This window comes from Gouania willdenowi, chromosome 10 (assembly GCF_900634775.1).
Source record: "Gouania willdenowi chromosome 10, fGouWil2.1, whole genome shotgun sequence".
NCBI lineage: Eukaryota > Metazoa > Chordata > Actinopteri > Blenniiformes > Gobiesocidae > Gouania > Gouania willdenowi.
The window spans coordinates 33549614-33572185 of record NC_041053.1 but is presented as its reverse complement, the minus strand read 5'-3'; the positions used below and the strand labels follow the sequence as shown (position 1 = coordinate 33572185).

The following is a 22572-nucleotide window of genomic DNA, read 5'->3' as shown; positions in this document are numbered from 1 at the left end:
GTTTATTTTTTTTTTTAAAAAAAAGCTACATTTCAAGTGGTATCATGGATATTCCCTTTAGCTTCTCACTCAGCTGCACAAACATTAAAAACACATACAGAACTTAAGCTGTCACATCTGTATTAGCTTCTTAAAAAATTCAAAAGTGAATTAATTTGACTTCGTGCTTATTTAAGTTTCTCACCCTTTGCTATCAAAACACAGTGGTTTTCTCATGCAAGTCAAAAAGCTGCAAATACAAGCCAGGAGGTGTTTTAAATCTGGAAGAAATATCACAGTGGTTTTTACTGGAAGCTAAACAACTACACATAATGGGATGCTTATTACTTAGATATTTACACCAAACAGACTGTTTCAAACTCCTAAATCACGTTAAGTAGTCCTACGTGTTGACTCTACCCAAAAGTAAAGTCATTCCCATTAGACCAAATGCAACAATGCCAGACTTATGGGAGCAGATGAATGGACTATCACACATAGAAACACATTCATATGTCTGGACTTAAGCGCATTTTTGCGCGCCTGCAGTTACACGCTTCTCTCCTCCAAAGCGTATTCTCCAGTCCAGGCTGCTGACACGCCCACCGCGCCTAAGGTAGACCAACCAAAAGCGCGTATGTGTGAATGAAGGCCGGCTGAAGGAAAGGAGGCGGTGATGTCATTTTTTTTGTCTAGAAATCACGGAACATGGAGTTTTCCCAACGCTTGTAAATGCCATTGAAAGCCATGAAAATTATCAAGTTCACTTTTAATTTGAAACCCCTTCATTGATAAGCAATGTAACAGGTTGATTTGATCAGATCATTGATCAGATCATTGATCAGATCATTGATCAGATCATTGATCCGAGTTAGATGTGCTGGATATATGAGCAAGTAACGCAGCCGCAAAGCATCCTGCTTTAATACAGAGGGATGTTTGCAGTGAAAAACAGAACTATTGGCTTCCATAATACGCAGTTTTAAATATAAACTGTTGAAAGCGACCTTGGGAACAGTTTCTGGTCAATCCTCATCTGCATATGACAGCTTATTTCACTGTGTAGTGGATCAAACTGTGACTTTATGTTGGACATAGTATGACAATAGTTGAATCACTGTGACCAACATGGACAGAAGTCTGCGTCTGTCAGAGTTTTAATTTGTCAGCAGCAGCAGCTGAGTGATCACAGCTGCTGCTGCGTGACGCACGAGTCCGTGTGGCTTCAATTGTAACGAAGTCCATATTTCTTGTGTAATATAATATTTCACCTTATCGGGGCGCTGCACTTATTCCAGGGTTAGAAGCACGTAAGAGGAAAAGATCTTACACACACTGGAGAATGCGCATAAAGCCAGATTTGAATGGGAACACCCACATTTCAGGGACGCTCAGCCCACAGTGCGTAACTGGGATGAAGTTGCGTAGTGACTGACTTAAGTACAGGGGGAGAATAGTGAGCAGCCAAAAACAGCGCCTCCGCACAGCTTTTTGGACTTATGCACATGTGAGAATAGAGCCCTAGATGATCAGGTGTTAAGTCGTGTCTAATTATAGCAGAACAAAATTACTCTTAAAGTGTCCGGAGCCAGCTGTAGGAAAGGTTGGATCTTCAGCAAACATTTATACATCAGTTCATAGAAGGGCAGCCATGAAAAAGGATTGGACCAATTTTAAATTGAGAAATAGACCCAGATTGTACTTGAACAAACATTTCAACCTTTTTTAGACTCTGGAAAGTCAGATTCGTGGAAAGTAACATTGTACAATTACTGCTCTGTGCTTTATACTGAATGACAAAATGAAGGTGAGCACTTTGACAGGTCGTCGATCTATCACTGGGCTAGCACGCTGACAAAAACTCACAGGCACACAAACACACTCACACACACTTACTGCTAATATAAAGTTAGGGATGAAAAAAACAAGTTTTTACTCAGTGGAAGGAAATTGAATAAACACACACTCACTCGCTTACAGCCCTGGAGGCAAGGATCTATAAGGCATCATGAGTGAACCAGGCAGACTGACCAGAACACAATGAACATTTAGAATATATTACTACTTTTTCCTACATATGGAGACAAAGTGCAGTTGAGTTATAATTGGCTTCTTATCTTAAGTATTTCTACAGATGTGAGAAGGGCTTACAGTATTTTATATTAAGTTCATTTTGCCAACTGTATGCTCAGATCTACGTCAAATTTATTTGTGTGATTGTGAATCAGACGAGACGATTTACCTTTACAAATACAAAATGGTATGAAATACAATTTATTTCATTTTTAAACTTGCGAGAACAAGTAAATGGTAACTAACTGTAATTCATGTATCAATATCAAAAACAAGTGGTATGTTTATCAAATTACCAAATTACATTTTTCAAAAAAGTTTAACTTTTGCTTCTACAACTTCTTCTGATAAGTTCCTAAATTCTTTTTTCTTTTTTTTTTTTTTAAAGTAACCACATGCATCTACAAAAGTGTCCAGTATGGTTTTTTCAATTTCCAAGCTAAAATGCATTGAGGAGTGAGGTAGTTTAACAAGGTCTGTTGTGGTTCACTGACACCTAGTGACCAGGAGTATATGTGCTATGCATGTGTTAGCGGAATTAAATGTTTTTTTTTTGTTTTGTTTTGTTTTGTTTTGTTTTGTTTTTTGGTAAAAAAAAAAAAAAAAACATGATTAAACATATTGATTTGGACATTTTTTGGATTTTGGATCGATACGATAATTGTGCCTGGAAATATTGCAATATATATTGCTGAATTGATTTTTTTATTACACCCTTAATAGAGAGTGAAGGCTAAGAAAAGAAGTATGTCTGTGAATTGGTCTGTGACAAGTTTAGATCATTGATGCTTTAACAGAGCATTTTAATTTATGTAATAGTATATTTTCGGATAGGTAAAGCAGTAAAGTGGTTTGCAAAATTAAATTTTTTAAGTCCTCAATTTTCAGATTTAGGGTTTAGTTTTAAAATGTGTCCACCTGAAGTAAAGTAGAATAGGAACTTTATCTGTATTCTCTTATCCATTTTTTCACTTTTGCCTTCTAGCATCACCTTTCCTTCCTCCGTCAGTCCTGATTATTTTCCTTTCGATCATGTTGGTTTTTTGTTCTCAACATCTCACTCTCTGGTGCTTTCAGGTACTGAGGATAATGGCTGTCTTCCTGCATCTGGCTGCCCTGATGTCTGCACATGCTCTGATGGCGTGGTGCGATGCAGCAACAGAGGGCTGCACTCGTTGCCGAAGGGCATTCCCAAGGACACCACAGAGCTGTGAGTCAGGCCTGCCTGCATGCCAATAAAGACACACACACACACACACACACACACACACACAAAGACAGCATTCCCAAGCTACCAGAAGATATGAACGTGTACCTGGATAAATGTGGGCTTTTAGTCGTTTAGAAAATGGTGCAAACACACAGTAACGCTCCCTTTGCTGCAGTGCAATATCGATGCATCAGGTTTCCCTTTACTGCTTCTTGAAACAGTAAATCACGACAAATAGAATCACATATTCTCACTGGCATTTCCTTTCTGAGTGTTACCGTTCTGTTCATTTTGAGGTTTCATTATAACTAAAAATCAAGATTCAAATCAGGCTGGAAGAATACTGAGTTAGCTTTTATTTTACTCACTGAGCTGCCACATTATGCACATTAGGTAGATATGGTGACTTACATTTCAGCAACAAAAATTCATCTGATTAGCAACAGCACATTTATCAAGCAAATGAAAGAATAGCAAAACAGATTAACTGTCGTCATGATGCTCCATGGTGGACGAGAATGATTTTAACTATAAAACATACAGAAGTGTTAATGATTAAGGCCAATTATAATGGAGAAAATAAATATGGGCAAATAAACTAATAATCAAGAATGAATGTGAAATGTTGAGAATAAAGTTGAAATTTGGACAATAAAGTTGAAATTTAATGTTAAAGTCGAAAAACAAGATTAAAGCTGACATTTTGAAAAGGAACTTAATATACCATATTGTGATAAAAGTCGAAGGTTTGCTAATGAAGTCAAATCTACAGAAACTGACGAGTGCCAATTCACCATATGACAAAAAGCATCAGATCATGGCCGTCTTGTCTGTAAAATGCTATGTATCGATGAATGCGTTAAACTATACTACAAAGTTGAGATTCTTTCTTTTTTAGCTCATAAACACGACATTGTATTTTCTTTAAGGACTATGAAGAGATATTACCAAAAACGTAATCTTTTCAGATGAAAAAAAACAGTCAGGTTTGGAAGAGGTGGAGCATTGATTCCGTCTGTGGCTATTGAGGAGCTACGGAAACAGATTAGGGCCAGTTTTGATGGAGATGGTTGTCATATGGTGATTTGGCCCTTGTCCGCTTCTGTAGATTTTACTTTATTAGCAAATCTTCGACTTTAAATTTCATAATTATTCTCGAAATTTCAACTTTAATCTCGACATTTCGACTTTATTCTTAATTTGCCCAAAATTATTTTCTCCTTCAAAATTTACCTTAATCGTTTTCTGTACAAACCCTTGACAGGAAATCCAAAAAAATACTGAAATATCAATGTTGCTTTAGGATAAAACGAGGGTGAAGTGCTGTTAATCAGGGTTAACGAATATATAACCAAGGAATCAGTAGTCACAATGAATGGTAGAACATACACCTGCACAACGGCAGACACACACGCAGAGAGACAACGCACATAGACATTACAAACTCACACTGAAACCTTCCTTGCAGAGTGATACTGCTGCTCTGCAGGGTCAATAGCTGTGATTAGGTATCGATCAGCCGGGAGAAGACACTCCATCACACTGACCACATGACCCAGTTATGACCCGAGAGTGACAGGGGAAGGGCTGAGATCAACAGATCACCAACACACAGTGAATCTCTTGTTACTCAGGCTAAAAGATTTAGATTTTTTTTGTCCATTAGGAGTATTTAAATGAAGGCCATAACCAACGACAAGAATCCAAAGTGTTCTATGTACCGTATGTCTATGATACAAATTAATCCAGAGTGATATAAAACCTATAATGACCAAAGGTTAAAACCGTGCTTGAAAAAGGAACGAGTGATATAATAAATCACGTAACTGTCTTGAATACTAAAAGTAAAATTGCAAACTAATCGGTTAACTTTTCCAACATACCACACTTATGACTCACACACCTCCTATTCTTTGCCGTTATAAATAACATGTGTTTATTAAAGAAGTTTAATGGGCGGAGCTCCTAGAACAGTTAAGACACACCCAGTTTATCCTATAAAATTTCCAAGATAACACTCTATGCTATGCTAACTACCTACTCAATACTCACTATTGCTCTCTATTCACAATTCACTTAATCCACCCTACTTGCGACAGATTGCAGAGTCCACAGGTGCTAGTTTAAGTAGGAGGGGCGGAGCCAACAGTGGTGGTTATATGATATAAGAAGCCACCAAAATATCACAAACCACCATTCTCAACCATTAGCAAAATTAGAATGTATTAGCTGGGTTTCAACCCATAGACAGTCATTCTTATATTTTTACAACAAAATTTGGCAAACTGATATACTTTGACTAAAATGCCAAGAGTTGTACTAGAATCAATCAACAACACTTTACTTTATACACAAATGCATTCGTTTTCAGCAGAGGTTTTGGTGTTTAGCAACTTTTTTACTCTGATACTTTTGTATGTTTATCCACGCTGACTATACACTTTTCCTTGCAGTTACCTGGAGGGTAATATGCTGACATCTGTGCCCAAGGAGCTGTCCGCCCTGAGGCAGCTGTCGCTGGTGTACGTAGCTCTCACACAACCTTGAACTGTTTGTTTTTCAGTGTTTAGAAATACACACAGTTTCTTTTTGTGTGAGTAATCAGTTCTTTTTGTGTGTTTCTAAAGGGACCTGAGCAACAACAGCATCAGCACGGTGACTCCAAACACTTTCATCAACATGACTCAACTTGCCACACTGTAAGTTCCCATGGTTGCATTTTGTAAATTGATGGTTTTTGTGTATCTTCTGGTTGGTAGTTGATGTTTTCAGTATTTTGTTCTGCATGTGTGTCTTGCAGCATCCTGAGCTACAACCAGATTCGATGCATCCCTGTACATGCCTTTGATGGCCTCAGATCCCTTCGCCTGCTGTGAGTAGTAAAGCTTGATCTTCAAGTACTGCCGCAGTGAATTCAATATTTAACACTCCCCCTTCGCTGGTCATATTGCCGAGCTAAATCAAACTTGAATCAGTCCCCTGATGTCAGGCCAAGTGCCATGTTAGGACCGCGCCACAAAATGAGCCCACTCATTTTCTGTTTTCAGACACTTTGACTCTCTCTCTATCTCTCCTTCATCCATTCTCTTCCCATACGCCCAGTGATGTGTTTGATCGATCGACCTTCAGACCTCTGCTCCTCTCACCCATCTGTTTTATTGTCCACCTCGTGCGTCACAAATCTCACACGCACATACAACGCACGGTCATCCGACCATTTTCTGACACTCCAAAGAGTCGAGTATGAGAATAATCTGATGGGTGGCTTCTGCTCTTGTGTCGTACTGAACAATATTTATCAGTTCCAGCAACAAAAAAAAGAAAATCATCCAATCATATATCTTGGGTTTTACAACTGAAATAAGAAGTGATGTCTGTCAATTGATCTGGCAGGAATATTAATGACTCCAGGCTTCAGCAGCCATGGTCACATTAAACCTTGATTTATGTATTTCATTTCAGTCAATCATTCAATTTAAAATGATGAACCATGTTTATTTTGTGATTAAGAAATCATTGACACATCATTGTTTATAATAATCCCTACACCCAAAGAATAACCTCCAAAACTACCAAAAAAACCAGAGAACTATTGTTGTGTACCAGTAAACAAAGAGTAGGGCTGTGTTTGAAATTACATACTAATGTACTACTCATAAAACCGTAAGTCTGACGTCAAAATGAGTATGTAGTGCGTTCACATTAGATAGTATGGAAAGATTGAGTACGTGAGAAATACCTAGATCTATACTATATTGGGACATTGTTCAGGTATGGACAGTGGACACACTAGTCATACTCAACCGCCCCATGATGCATTGCGAGCAGAACGTAAAATCTTCCTGGGACCGGCTTCAAGCCAAACATCCCCCTTTCAAAACAAAAGTATCTCTTCTTGTTTTCTAATAGTTTTTAACGCTTTTGTAAATAGGGCTCTTGTTTTGGAGTTAATAGGAAGTTTTATCAGTAGCACAATGGAGGTTTTCCCAAAATCTCTCTGAAATGTTGGCATGAAATGTGTTTTCCACAAGTTTTATGGATCAAATGAGCACATGTTGATGTTTTTCTTGGTCACTTTCTCGCTTAAAATGCTGTCAGAACTTTCAAAGGTGGAGAATCAACAGTTATTTAGCCTCAGTGTGTTTCAGGTTTTTGTCGTAGATTTGAAATGCATCGAGGGAAACTTGGAAGTATACGTCAGTGGGAACGGTCACCATACTAATCATCTTAACCATACTTATAGCATAGACAGTATATACTCATTGAGTTTGTAGTTGCATAGTAGGGAATATGCCGTTTCAAACACAGCCTAATACTACCGGTAATGTTTTTTTTGTGACCCAACTTAATGTTATGCACTATCTTCCATAAACCTTTTCCCAATTCAAACCTTACACATCAAAAAGCAATAATTTATGTCTGACCAAACTCTGGTAGAAAACATGCACTGTAGGTGTTAGACCTAAAACAAGTTCATTGTTTTAGTGAGATTCTATTTTCTTTTAGTATGTCCTACAGCTAGTCATTGTAAAAGTTTGCCTAAGGGCCTTTACAAAATTGTATTCCTACCTTTTCTCTCTCTGTTATTTGAAGTTGCCTTGGGGATTGATCCCTCTCTTTCTAAACTAGCAACTGGTTTCCAGGCAACCATGACTGTCACTTCCTCATTACCCACAACCCCCTCTGGGCCAGACTTTCACAGACAGGGCAATTGGACATAAATACTTAAACACACACATAGATGCACAAAAGCATCAAATTACTAAATACATTTGAAAAGATTGTGATTAAATTGGCAGGAAATATCCACAATGTGATAAGGAATAAGTGATTAGATTTTGAGGAATGAGTCGAATAAATATCCTGAATCTAAAGGTGACATTGCATTATGGGGGACTGTTATGATGTGGTAGATGTCTGAGTGCTTTCTAGTTTATATGTTTTTCGGTAGAGAAAGACACTGGTCTGTCTGCCAAAAATAATCTAAATAATTTAGGATGTGGCTATTATGTCATTAACTGGTAGATTATTCTGTTTTTCCATCAATGTCTTCTGTGCTGTCAATCCTATGTCATTGTCATTTAGTGTTGGCTTTTATTTGTTTATAACATCTATATTTTTATTATAGAGAAAAGATTATCATTCAGTAACGTTTGTAAGTATTAGCACATCACGAGACGACTTGTTGCAGTTTCCAAAAGATGTCTAATCTGGGAATGGTTCTATCAAAAATCTAAATACTACAAACCTGACAAACCTGTTTGTTTTTTGTGTATCACTGAAATGCAGATGAAGCTGAGAGTCGTGAGTTAAGGTGTATTGGTCCATAAGCACACACAATTATTATGTCTCTATTTTTCTCCTGCAGGACTCTTCATGGTAATGACCTTTCAACCATTCCAGAGGGAGCTTTCAACCACCTGACGTCTCTTTCACACCTGTACGTGAAGTGTCTGAAGTCTCCTCTGCTACTGTATAAGTACATGTCTAAGTCTGTGTGTGTGTGTGTGTGTGTGTGTGTGTGTGTGTGTGTGTGTGTGTGTGTGTGTGTGTGTGTGTGTGTGTGTGTGTGTGATCAGGGCTCTGGGTGCCAACCCTCTGTACTGTAACTGTGACTTACGCTGGCTGTCTCAGTGGGTGAAGGCTGGCTTCAAAGAACCTGGTGAGAACTCACATTCAGTATGTTTGTTAAAAAGGAGGTATTTGTGTTGTTGGTAATGTAACAGAATGTCAGAAATTGTTTACACAAATTGTGATTTTTTTAAAATGTATTTTAGGCATTGCTCGTTGTACTGGACCTCCTGATATGGCTGACAGACTTCTGCTCACCACGCCGCTCAACAGATTCCAGTGTAAAGGTACTGACTTTCTTATTCGCAAATCATAGCTGGGTATTGTCATTTTAACACATTTTGAAGACATTCCACGCACTTCAGTTCCAATTTTTACCAATTGTGGAAAAACTAATAACAATAAATGATTATAAGACACAAAGGCAAACTACAAAGACCTTGTGTAAAGGAATTTCCAATATCGGCGACTGGTGAAATAGCCCTAAAGTTGTGATTCAAAATAAAAATAAATAAAGAAAAATAATTTATATCCCAAGAAAGAGTAACCTTTATACTATTAATTAAAACGGAGATCAGTTTTTTTTTCTTACACTCCCACACACGGTTTTAAGCCAATTTTTTTTTTTTTTTGGGTGATTTCAAGAGATTGTCACCAAATAACCAATGCATATATCTGACATATCATTAGTCTATGTACGTAGCTCAAAGCTGACCAAGTTACAGGGAGCTGAGGTTTATGCAAAGTTGTGTACTGAAAGCCCAAACATGTTCCAGCCCAAAAACCCCCAAAAAACGTTTTCCAATTTTGAGGTGCTGGCATGTCCAACAGATAAGATGTATAGCATATCTTTTTATATTTTCTGTGAGAGTAGATGAAGCTGTATATGATACCAAATTTAAGTTGCAGTTGCTGAGATATTGGAAGCTGAAAAAGGAAGAAAAATAAACATACCCCCTTCACTAAATTGTCCATATCTCAAAAAGTTGGCCATCTGTGAATTGACATGGAATGACCCAGCTATTTAAGCTGTCTACAATACTTTATATATGCTGCCATGCTGAAATAAAAAAGGGACCAATCCACAGCTAAACCTGAACTGCTCTACCTCTGTGTTTTTACTTATTTTACTGATTTTGTTTCAGCCTTACCTTTATTCCTATTTTTATTACATCTTACCTCTGTTTTTACACCTTATTATAGGCTTTCGTGTATGAAAATTAGTATTTTAGTGGTGACTGTGTCATCTGTTGACAGTTTTCATCAAATTATAAGTGTTAGAGAAATTGTACGACAACACTCAAATAGTCAAATAGTGATTGAAACAGAGAAATGCAGCCGTTAACAGTAGGTGATGACCGTCAGTGTAATCAACAGCAGTGAGTACGTCTACAGCTCTGATTTAGTGATGGGAGGTTCACAGACCAGTTCTCATTGGAAACAGACGACTACAGCAGCAAATGAAGGACAACGTTTACTTGCTCTTCAGGGATGTCACACTTACAGTATTTATTCTCTTTGATTTCCTATTTTTACATGGAAGTAACTGTTACAAAAACATGTTTATTCGTATAGGTGCAGAAGTTAATCATCATCTACGTGTATGGTTAAATAAACAATTAGGCATTTGTGGCAGTAATTGTTTCTTTAGTCACATTATGTTGTTTAAAAAGACCAAACTAACCTTCCATAGAACCAGCTTCCACATTACTAGACAACACTTTTCCTCCTTTATCAAATCACCTGTCAGAGGAAGAAAAGCACACAGGATGCACTAAAAGAAGCAATTTATTTTCTCAGGAAATAAAACTCCAGAAAGCAGGAGGAAGTTTCTTGTCAGTAAACATTTTAAATCAAAGGTTCCAGATGGTATCGTCGTATAAACATTGCAACGCTGCTCAAAACAAACACTCATTGGGTCGTAGCGGCAGCTCACACCAAAAGATAATCTCTTCCACATATTCAAGCTATTACTTTTCTCATACTAATAAAACAAACCACCTCAATTGCTCTCCTAAGGTCTTTATTCATACCCTGGAAGGCCTTTTTTTGTGTTATGTCAAAGTAGTGCAAACTTTATTATTCTGTGTTTAGCTTGATTTAAGGTTTTTCAAGAGAAAGATGAACTAGTCAACATTTGAGGTTGGGACAAGAAGTAACCTTGTTGTCAACATTTATTTATTTATTTATTTATTTATTCAACATGGACAATGCAATTCAACATAAATACAAATAAGTGTGCAGCTGATGTGATGCACATAAAAGTTTAAAGCTAGTGCTAGTTTACTAGCTTTACTCCTGTCCCTGGTTGGACCTTTTCTACATTACAGTGGGATACAGTAAATACAATAAAACTCCCCCACCCACAATACAAAGAGTATAAAACATTCTCTCTCTCTCACGCATATGCACACACACAGCTATTTACATTTATTTTGTGTTTCTTTCAGCTAAGACTATTGCAACCACACATCATCAGTAGGGTACAACTAACCTGTCTCACAACAGTCTAATCCCACAACAACAACAGTATACGGGTGTAACTACGCAACATCTCTTGTTATTTCTTGAGCCCTTGAGCTGTTCTGATGGACCATGTTTGTAACTGCTTCCTTTAGAGTTTTTTGACCAGACTGAATTGTTTGTTTGACACAATCCTTAAACTTTTCGGGATGTCGCGTTCTTAAGTGTCTTCTCATGTTGCTCGTATTTCCAGAAGAGTAGCGCACGGTACAAACACTAGCAGTGTTTGCATATTGTCCACCTTTATGGTTTGGTTAATGCGGTGAAACCAAAACCAAAAGTTTCCACAACTCTGACTTGTAGCCGCTTCATCGGGCACAGGTTCTACAAACTCCTCCATCCATCCACCATGTTTCCTTTCCCCTCTGACCTTGCGCTGTTGCACACCATTGGCTACACCGCCTGTAACCTATGACGCCGCCGCAATGCATTATGATACTTATAGTTTACTCTGAAAATGTCTGCGCTACAGCCAACCAAAAAACGTAATTTTAAGCGCAACGGCTCACTATTTTATACCGTGACATAATCACGACAATATCGAGGCACTTTGAATACCGCGGTATCGCGATATCGTCAATACCGTGACATTCCTCGTATGCAATATCAAACACAGCCTTAGTCTTGTGCTGATCTGTTTCTGGTCTCCACCTTTCTCAGGTCCTGTAGATATCAGCCTGATGTCGAAATGCGCCCCCTGCCTGGCTGCGCCGTGCCACAACAATGGTACCTGTGTGTCCGATGCAAACGGATCCTACCACTGCACTTGTCCCTATGGATTTAAGGTGAGGCAAGAAAAGAATAGAATTATATCATGTGGTTAGTAAAAGTAGGTATCTATGATCATCTTAAGGAGAAATTAAAAGTAAAAGTTGTGCAGTATTATTGAAAATCACTCCCTTTTGTGGAATGTATTCATGATGGACAGCCAGACTGCATAAGCCTTTGGTATTAGTGGTATTATCAGGCTTTGTTCCAGCCTTATGCATAATGTATGTGTGGCTGTCCATCACTGAGGAGACGATGAGTGCACTTAGTGCAATGATCATTAGGAAGATACTGTACAAGGTGGCAGACACCTGCCAATGTAAAAGTCTTTAGTGAGACTGCTACTAAATGGATATGGACTTTTTGGTGACACGTGTAGATAATTGTCAGAGTTAGCGATCAGGGCCTTGCTCATGGGCAGCAGATATGAACCTGAGACCCTGCAGTTAAAGGTCTAACGTAAAGGAAATTATAGAATGAGCAGCAAACGACAAAAAAGTACAGAAAACCAGACCATGTGACATGCTGGAATTTTAAGATATACAGAAGAATAGAGAAGGGAATTTTTTTTTTTTTTTTACAAAAATACAAAAAATAAGAGATAAATGTCAATGTGGATTTGAAGTGGGTAAAAGAAACATCTCTTGTGTTTTTGTTCTGTAGACGTTGATAAGTCTGCAGCAATCAAACGTTTCTTGGTTTGGATACAAAACTATCTACACACTCATGTGTTGATGGAGAGAGGGTACTTTAATGCAGAAGAAAGTCGTAGAGAAAAACCTGTCTGTGAAAGAGATGTTATCTGTATTCACAGAGCTGCAATTAAAAAAGACTTCAATATTAGAACAGATGACTGTACAGTAAAGTTTTGATTGAAAAATGATATATTAAAATACCATTCTGTCTTTCTCATTCCATCCTTCTGTTTAGGGTCAAGACTGTGAAATACCCATCAATGCCTGCATTAGCTTCCCATGTTCTAACGGAGGAACCTGTCACATTCAGCCTGGTCACCAAGATCACTTCAGGTAGGTTTGTCTTTTACTAACTATTGTTACAGCTGGTGTCTCCTCCTCTCTCACCTAAAACACCTGATTCAGATCAGTTATCAATCAGGTGGACTACTCCAGGCTGAGAGGCCAAAAAGCACCAGCCATGACACCAATGTTCCAACAAATTGTTGGGAGTACTGTTTGATTGTGTGCTTTGTATAGACCCTTTCATTTTTTTGTAAACATTGTGACTTATTTTTTTGGGCGGGGCTTAGCCTGGAGGCAAACCACCGGAGATATATATTAACACTAGATGACTTACCCGCGCTGTTAGACAATGGGGAGCGACGTAGCAACGTGGCGGCCATCTTACCTCAGATAGCTGGCCCCGCTCATTACATCGATGTCAATGGTGCATGTACTATTTAAATAACCCTAACTTTCTCAATTTTCTACCAATTTTCAAATGGCAAGTGGCAATTTCAACATGTAGAAGCATGCTATGTCATACCTATGTATGATAAGGTTTGTAATAAGGCAAACTGTAAATTCGTCAATATTTTATCAAGTTAAGGATTTTAAGGGGTCTATACTTTCATAGCTTTGGCTGTTACACTAAAGGATGTGCAGGAAAAAAAATCAACCAAGAGGCCATTTTAGTAAATGCTAAATAGGTCCTCAAGGTTAAACATGTGCGACCCAAAAAATACACAAAATAACTTAAAAAAGACCACACAGAATTACACACACACAAAATAACATGGAAATAAAAAACCCAAAACAGCTGCAAAAACACACAAATTGGCAACAACTAAACACAAAATAAGAGAGAAACAAATACAAAATCTGTGTTAATTTTGACTGCAAGTTTTGATTTAGTCATAGTCTTGACTAAAATACAATCCAATTTCACCCCAAATTTAGTCATCAGGACTACTTCTGTTATAGCCTAGTCAACTAAATGACATTACGGTTTTAGTTGACTAAATGTGTTACAGATATAGTGTCAAAATGACAGAAAAATACACAATATAACTAAAACACACATGACTCAAAAAACACACACAAAAACAGAAATTTGCCAGAGTGACAAAAAAATAGACACAATGAATTCAATTACACACAAAATGTCTAAAAACTCAAAAAACACCAAGGAAACCCACACAAAAGGACAACAAAGACAAAACCCTTGGTTCTTTCTTGTATTAATGCTCAGGTTAGTCATGATTCTAAATGCTAGCATGAATGTGGATAATGTGACCCTCAGATCAGACAACCACATGTTTGTGTCCCCCGCTCTGATAGAGTATTGGATTAACATAGGAACCTGGCAGTGTTTTATTGTATTTATTACGTTATAATCGTCTGTATTCACTGAGAGAAACCAAGCATGTTGTGAATGTTTTGCCTCTTTGAAGGAACTTCCCTGTTTAGCATTCAGACAGTTTGAGTGGATCACATTCGGGAGTTGCCCAACACAATCCCAGTGTTTGACTTGTTGCTGCATTGTAGAGCATGGCGGTCGGGAGGCTCTCAGTGGCAGCTGTTGAGGGAGTTCCTTTATACAGTCACTATTCATCCTCTCACACATGAATCAAGGTCACCAATGGGGCTTTGAAGCTCGGTGTTACCATCATGGTTTTTTTGTATATGACATTGTGAATGAATGTAAACTGCTGTGTTGTCCTCAAATGTTCTCTGTTGTGAACCAAAACACGTCTTGCCTCCCCACACACCCACATCCACACATGACTAATCCCTTTTGAATGAAATAACCGAGTAAGTGTGAACTTACATTTGAGCGAAGAAGTGTGAAGAGACAAAATACATGTGGTAGTCGACCGCAGACCAAATATAATCAAAACAGTCCACAATTGTAAAGAAATGGTATAAATTTAAAACAGACCGAATGCATGAGTCTTTCTTTTGTGGTTATTTGTTAAATAAAACAGCCGCTTTGTCTTTAAGTTGGACCAAACCACATCAGTTCGACAATGTTTTACGCACTAATAAAGTCTCTAAAGTACCAAATAGGCAGCTGTTTGCCTTAGCTTATAGCTTAGCTGATATTTGGGCTTCTTTTTTCATAAGTGCCCATATTTGTAAATGTATGTATGTGTGCTTGGACACTCTGGCCTCTGACTGTCTGGGTAATACTTATTAATGCCCTAAAGGAGCCCATACTTCTGTATGAGGCTTATGACGAACAGCAACTTTAAATAAAAACTTTTCTTGGATGTCTCTCTGACGGCTGTGGGTTTTTGTCTTTTCAAGTTTTTACTAAAACCTTTGGCCTTTGGATCTTAACAAAGTGTGGATCATACATTGAAGATCCTTTGCCTGAATAAAAAGGTTGTAAATGCTGCTGAAATATTTGTTTTCATCACCGTAAACACTCTCCGACTGACACTGTAGGAAATGTTTTGTGCGTTGCATTATGGAATGTGGAGTTCTGTAGACTGATGCACTGGAGTATTTTGTTAAACCGCATTCTTACTGTGATTTTTTGTGTTTCTTATAGCTCGACAGAAAAAAACAGCAATTGGCTTGACACCGTTTTGGTTGTAGTTTGTTCACGGTATTCTCTGTGAAATCACCTTACTTCATTCAGCCACATTTGGATCTTTCTACCCCCAATAAAACACCCGTCATCACCAGATATGTGTTAGGAAGTCACTTTGGCAGAGTTTTTTGGGGCGAACACAAGAAATCACAGTAAGATTGACGTAAAAATACTTCCATGCATTTGTCTACGGTACTCCACATCCCACAATGCAATGCACAAAACTTTTGTTTTTACAGCGGGAATAAAGACAAGCTTTCAAGCACAAAAGTTCAACCTTGAAGTATGCATTGTGGGCACACTCGTTGTACTCAACTGCCCCATGATGCATTGCAAGTGGAACCTAAAATAGTCCTGGGACCTGCTTCAAACATTTCCATTTTAAAATAAAAGCATCTCTTCTTGTTTTCCATTAATTTTTAATGCTTTTTTAAATAGGGCTCTTGTTTTGAAGTTAACAGGAAGTTTAGTCAGTACCACAATGGCGGGTCTCCGAAAATCTCCGAAATGTCGGCATGTGATTTGTTTTCCGCAAGTTTTATGGATCAAATGACCACATGTTGACATGTTGGGAGTGGTGGCCTAGTGTGGGAGTGGTGGCCTAGTGGTTAAGGATGCTGGGCTTGTAATTGGAGGGTTGACGGTTCAAGCCTCACCTGGGCCGTCACTGTCTGATGTTGAGCAAGTCCCTTAACCCCGAACTGCTCCCCAGGCGCCGCAAAATGGCTGCCCACTGCTCCTCAGGGATGGGTTAAATGCAGAGGACAAATTCCATTAATGTAATAACATTACATGGCCAATTAAAGGCAAAAGCCCCGATTTAATCTTAATCTTAATTAATCTTAAAATGTTTTCAGAACCTTCAAAGGTGGAGAATCAACAGATATTTAGTCTCAGTGTGCTTCAGGTTTTTGTCGTAGGTTCAAAATGCATCTTGGGAAACTTGGAAGTGTACTTCAGTGGGGACGCTCATCATCCTAATCATCTTAACAATACCTATAGTATTTAGTAGACAGTATATACTGATTGATTGTGTAGTGTATAGTACGTTAGTATGCAATTTGGAACACAGCCTAAGTCTTGCTTTTTTTAAAAAAATCATTTCCAGCAGCTTTAATGTCAAGAATATGGCCTTAAATTGGCTTTAAAAGGATCCTTCACTGTTTTTACAAAGATCTGTGCCTAACAAAATGCATTATTTTGCACCATATTCATTAACTTTTAAAAATGGAAGAAGAAGAGCTCAGTGTGCTTGTAAATAAATAAATCCACTGCTACTATAATGAACAGCAGTGAATCCTCTTCTCCTCTTCTTAATGGAGTCTACGAAACAGCAGAGTGGGAATTGTCGCCCCCTGTGGCCACAGATTTTTTCGGGTGAAGGTTTTAATTTATCATCTCTCAGTAAACAAAAGACGTTTACATCACATGTTTTAACTTTTACTGATTTTTAGAGCAACCTAAAGCAGCACAAGTTGACATTTTGACTGAAAAAGCTGTTAAATGATCCTGTATGCTTCACTCCAATAGAACACAATGGGCTAACAGAGGTTAACCACGTCATCAATGACGTCATTTCAACATGGCGGCGCACAGGGTAAAATCGTGCCATTTTGAAGAGCTAATAAAACAAATAGGGTGCAAAATAATGTGTTTTGTTAGGCATAGATCTTCTAATAAGGACATTTCAAAGGTTTTAGGCCACATTTGTAAAAACAGTAAAGGATCCCTTTAAGAAGAAATGTATAACTGCTAGTGCTGCAGTGCTCCTTCCATGTCTTACTAGGAACTATACTATATACTTAGTGGAGTGATAAGTGGGAGTGCAGTTAAAGAAAGGAAAGTCATGGGAAAGGGCAAAGCACTGAATGCAGCTGTGGTCAGATTGTATTAAACTCCTCCTGGAGGTGTAGTGTATCTGTGTGGGATACGTGCAGCGAGGAGGCGCCCTGACACAGATACAAAGAGTGGAGAAGAGTGACAGATCAAAGGATGTTATGGAGAGCACAAAGCAGAAAGAAATCACACGGGCCCGATGATGGATGGATAGGAGGTGGAGGCGTTGATAACGTCTTTAGAGGTACCCAGGTGGTCCAAAGTGCTGTTTCTTTAAAGTGTATTTCCACTTTCCTTTGTGGACCTAGTTGTTTTTGTATTTACAGTAAAGTGGGAAATCTGCAAGAATTTAAAACACTAGTTTATTTCAAAGAATCGCATCCGAAAAGGACTGTAATCTTCAGCAATAAGGGTAACAAAAAGATGTGTTAAAGACTAAACATGACAAAGCACAAATTCAAGGTTAAACAAATGTCTTGATGCATGGGTAAATTAAGATGTTTTAAGATGTTCCACATGCTAAAAAGAAAATAGTAGGCCCTACATTTAGATAATTCTCGCAAGGACGAATCTTTTGTCAACGTTCTATTACAAGATGTCAGGTCTTGATTGGAGTCAACACACCTGCCTCAGGAAATGTTAGCTGTTGCATCGCAATGCGCAAAAAACTTCCTCTGGACAATCAGTCTTTTCTGTTGCAAGAATAAAAATCCTGAATAGTCTAATCACAGAGCTGAAAAATTTAACAAAGGTATTAAAAAGTAATGACTGAAGGAGCAACACAGATCCCACATATAAAACAAGCGTTTTATTTATACAAGTGTTCCTTTTCAAGCATGTTAATGATTGATATATATTTATTATGGATTTATTTATTATGATTATTACTTTTTTGTTTTGTTGGGTTGATTTCACTGTCTCATGTTCAAAAACAAAAAAATAAAAAAAATAAAAAAGCGTTGACATATCTGCTACTCCAAAGGAAACATTTTACAGTTTCTAATTCTAATAATATTTTCATTTGTCTTTTATGTTTAATGTTGTTTCTGTGTGTCCATGTTAAATAAATAAACATACCTGAAAAGGAGTCATTTCAGCCAATCAGAAAAGTTAAAATGCAATACAATTATTATCCAATAATCCCCAATCATATACAATGATTGATTTGCCATTGAGTGCTCAATGTTTTTACTGTACTTCATATTGTGTAACTGTAGTAGAATAAGCATCCCCCTCTGTCACTATGAATGGGAAATAATAATATTTATTAATTGTGTACTTGTGTTTAGTTGTGTGTGTCCACCGGGGTTTGAGGGTCAGCGATGTGAGATAAATCCAGACGACTGTGAAGACAACGACTGTGAGAACAACTCCACCTGCGTCGACGGAGTCAACAACTACACATGTGTCTGTCCACCCAATTACACAGGTAGAAACACACACACACACACACACACACGTTTTTTAAGTCTGACCAATAATCCACAACTATGAACAAAAGTGTGTTTTTAACATCAATGAATAATAAGTGAGTGATGTACAGCATGTACTGTAGATCACTAGAGGTGTCCCAATCTGATATTGATATCGGATATTGGTCCAATATCAGCCAGTAAACGAATATCGGATTTTATCGGACTGCATCTAAAATCTCCGATAAGTGCTCCAATAAGTTTTTGTTGGTTTTGTCCCTGCCCTCTATTGTTCCCACCATATACTGACAGTAAAAAATAACTGAAGTAAACTTGAATTGTTGACTATTGTTCTCTGTTTGAGGAACATCACTTGATCAAGCCTTTCCTAACATTCCACACTACAAAATAAGTAGTAAAAGTATGTATGATTTGTGCTGATATATCGTATCGATATTGGTATCGACTAATACGCAAGGCTGTAATATAGTGTTGGAAGTGAAAAAGTTGTATCGGGACATCCCTATAGATCACACGTCAAACCCATGGCCCGGGGGCCGAATCGGGTCCTTTGGAGCATCCAATTCAGCCCGCAGGAGAAACAGAGGAAACACAAATCATTGTGTAAATAAAACTCAGCAATATTTGCAGTGGCTCACAGTTTTCTTGGTGCTTATATTGCATGATTGCAGTCATCAAGTTATGGTATAATATTTCCCTTAATTTAATAAAAGTTGGTCACAAAATCTAGGAAATTTAAAGTGAAGATCCTATTTGTTGGGACTGATATCTGTCACTTATTGTTTGGATATGGTCAGTTTTTTTCTGATTTTGTATTTTATGTACAGTATACGTAGAAGTGCAACCTAGGGCACAATAATGTTGAAATTACTAGTTTTGTTGTATAAAATCTGTGGCCCACTTCAGATCAAACTGCTCCGTATTTGGTCCATGAACTAAAATTAGTTTGACACCCCTGCCTTAGAGCATCCAATCTGGCAGCATGCAAAAAAAGTCAGAGAAACCATGAATAATTGTGTCAATGAATCACAAATTCAATGAAACTCCACAATATTAGCAGCGCTCACAGTTTTCTCATGCTTATATCACATGATAGCAGTCATTTTCAATCTCAAATTATTAAAAGAATATTTTTTTTTCCCAAAATCCTGCAGTTTTCTTCAAATTTTTCTTTCCTCAAATTACATAAAAGTGGGTCACGAAATCAAATAACACAAAAGTGAAGATCCTGCAGGGACTGATACAGTGTGTGTCACTTATTGCTTTAATATTATCAGTGCTGTACATCATTTATAATTGATTTATTTGTGGAAGTGCAAACATTAAATTACTCATTTTCCCGCCTAAAATCTGTGGCCCACTTAAGATGAACTGCTCCATATTTGACCACTGAACTAAAATGACTTTGGCACCCGTGGTGTAGATAAAGTGAGAGAAGAACAATAAAACAGATGAAACCACTAAAAGACAGAAGTGGTAACCGATAGCTTTGATGAGGTGAATTCAGCAAGTCCAGGAAAAACTGCTGACTAAGTAGAACATGTATTTTCTATTTTAGGCGATGTTCATCCAACACAAACACACACAGGCACACTGAGTTTCCGTTGGACTCTGGCTCTCTGTCAATATACCCACACACCCACAAGCACGCAGCGTGTCATTACCACAGTTGGCACTTGAGAATCCACACACACACACACTGTCAGCCACCCAACAGCATCCAGCTGCTGAATAAAAAGTGGCACAGATGCATACGTTTACACACAGATGGCAACCTTGGCCCTGAGCCTGCTCTCAGCCAAGTGAACCGTTGGACAAAGATCAAGTGTATTTAGAAGCAGAGTCTTCCACTCATTAATTAGCCTTTTTTCACTCTCAGCAAACATGGTTGTCACTTCGCATTCATTACAAGATGTTTTTTAAGGTTTCTGCTTAGTATTCATCAAATTAAATGTACAACAAGAACACTCAGAGAGCCTAAAACCTCCACCAAGTGCCAAATATCCTCTTAGCCAGGTATTGGAGGTCATCTGGATCATTGATTTTGATCTTGGTACCATGATCATTCACTAGGGATGTAACGATTCACTCAACTCCTGATACGATTTGATTCACGATACTGGGTTCACGAGATAATTCTCTCACGATTTATTTTACAAAATTAGATTGTAAACAAATGACTGAGAATTTTTTTTTATTTTTTTAAAAAAAAAAAAAAAGAATTCTTTTATCTTTCATAATTTTTCAAAAACAATGCAATTTAATTAAAAATAAATCCTGAATGAAATAAATAAAGAAATAACACAAATGAAGAAGAAACCTATTCATTTAAATTCTGGCTCTACAGTAAACTATGCAAAACTGCATAATAGTTCCTTTTGTTTTTTAAATTTTATTATATTTTAACTTTGTTCTTGACATTTCGACTTTATTCTTAATTTGCCCAAATTATTTTCGCCACCAAAATTGGCCCTCATCCGCCTATGCACTTCTAACAGAAAAATAAATAGATAAACGCTGCAGAAGTTCACAGTTGCACTTGTACTTGTGCACCAAAGTGAGCTGAGAAGTGGATGATGGAGACAGGGAGGGTGGAAACAAGCTGAAGCTGCAGGATTAGATTGAAGCAGATATCGGTGCAAATGTGCTTGACCTTTCTCAGGTCCCTCTTCCTTCCCAGCACAACTTCAGCTACTGTTTTTTTTATTTTTATTTTTATTTTTTCCGTGTTTGTTTGTACGTGTGTGCTGTTCACCCTTTTTCTCCTTCAGCAGTGAGAAAAACCAAATAAATCTCCTCTCGGTGTGTTTGAAATCTCTCACAACACTTCTGATGTCATGAACATGATGTAGAGCGTGCACACTTTGATGAACTTTTTCCAACCCTTGTTTACTTTCTTCCCTTTCCTTCTTTCCACTGTTATTTGAAGCTGTCACAGAGACCCATGTGCAAAGGTTAGACAAGCTCTGCTTCTGGTTTTTCCCTCCTTTTCTCTGTCAACCATCACGCTAACTTCAGAATGTGGTTATTACACACTGGAAAAAGAGACAAAACCCCTCCTGTGATGTTGTGATTGACATAAAGGTTAGCCCTAAATGTGTGTATTTATATGGATTTAATATATACTCTGGAGTTTTTTTCACTGTGAATTCAAACAAATTGAAATAAATTATGTTTTTGTTAACAGGGGATCTATGTGAGGACGTGATTGACCCTTGTCTCAGAGGTTTTGACCCCTGCCAGCACGATTCAAAGTGTGTCTTTGTTGGCCGCAGCAGTTACAGGTAAGATCTAAAGGTCAACAACCCTGGAAAGGTCATGCACATGTCACATGCAGTATTTGGAATAACGGAGTTTGTAATAACGTTCTAAGTAATTACTTTTTACGCTGTTACAACGCCGTTAACGTTACTGAATGTTAAATGAGGTGCGTTACATGCATTGATTGAATAAACTGTTATCCGAAAGCATCCCTGGCTTCATACGCAGCTGTAGTGAGGAGGTGGGTTTAAAAACAAGGTGAGCGATTATGATTGGCTAAGGCGGCGTCATGTTTCATGGTAGCCAATCAGAGCCAGTGTTTTTACACATGTGCCAGGCTGCACACGCGCCACACACAACCAC

General features: G+C 37.9%; 1 protein-coding gene across 3 annotated transcripts in view; it reads left to right on the top strand.

The window, feature by feature from the left end:
• Positions 1 to 22572, top strand: part of slit3 (slit homolog 3 (Drosophila)) — a 306653-nt gene that overhangs the window by 257779 nt on the left and 26302 nt on the right. For all 3 annotated transcript variants that reach the window (XM_028459161.1, XM_028459159.1, XM_028459160.1), the window contains 11 exons: positions 3130 to 3262; positions 5716 to 5784; positions 5890 to 5961; positions 6063 to 6134; positions 8631 to 8702; positions 8842 to 8924; positions 9040 to 9120; positions 12017 to 12141; positions 13055 to 13152; positions 18805 to 18944; positions 22136 to 22232. In XM_028459161.1, the coding sequence (XP_028314962.1) occupies positions 3130 to 3262; positions 5716 to 5784; positions 5890 to 5961; positions 6063 to 6134; positions 8631 to 8702; positions 8842 to 8924; positions 9040 to 9120; positions 12017 to 12141; positions 13055 to 13152; positions 18805 to 18944; positions 22136 to 22232 (1042 nt within the window). The remainder of the gene's footprint in view (positions 1 to 3129; positions 3263 to 5715; positions 5785 to 5889; positions 5962 to 6062; positions 6135 to 8630; positions 8703 to 8841; positions 8925 to 9039; positions 9121 to 12016; positions 12142 to 13054; positions 13153 to 18804; positions 18945 to 22135; positions 22233 to 22572) is intronic.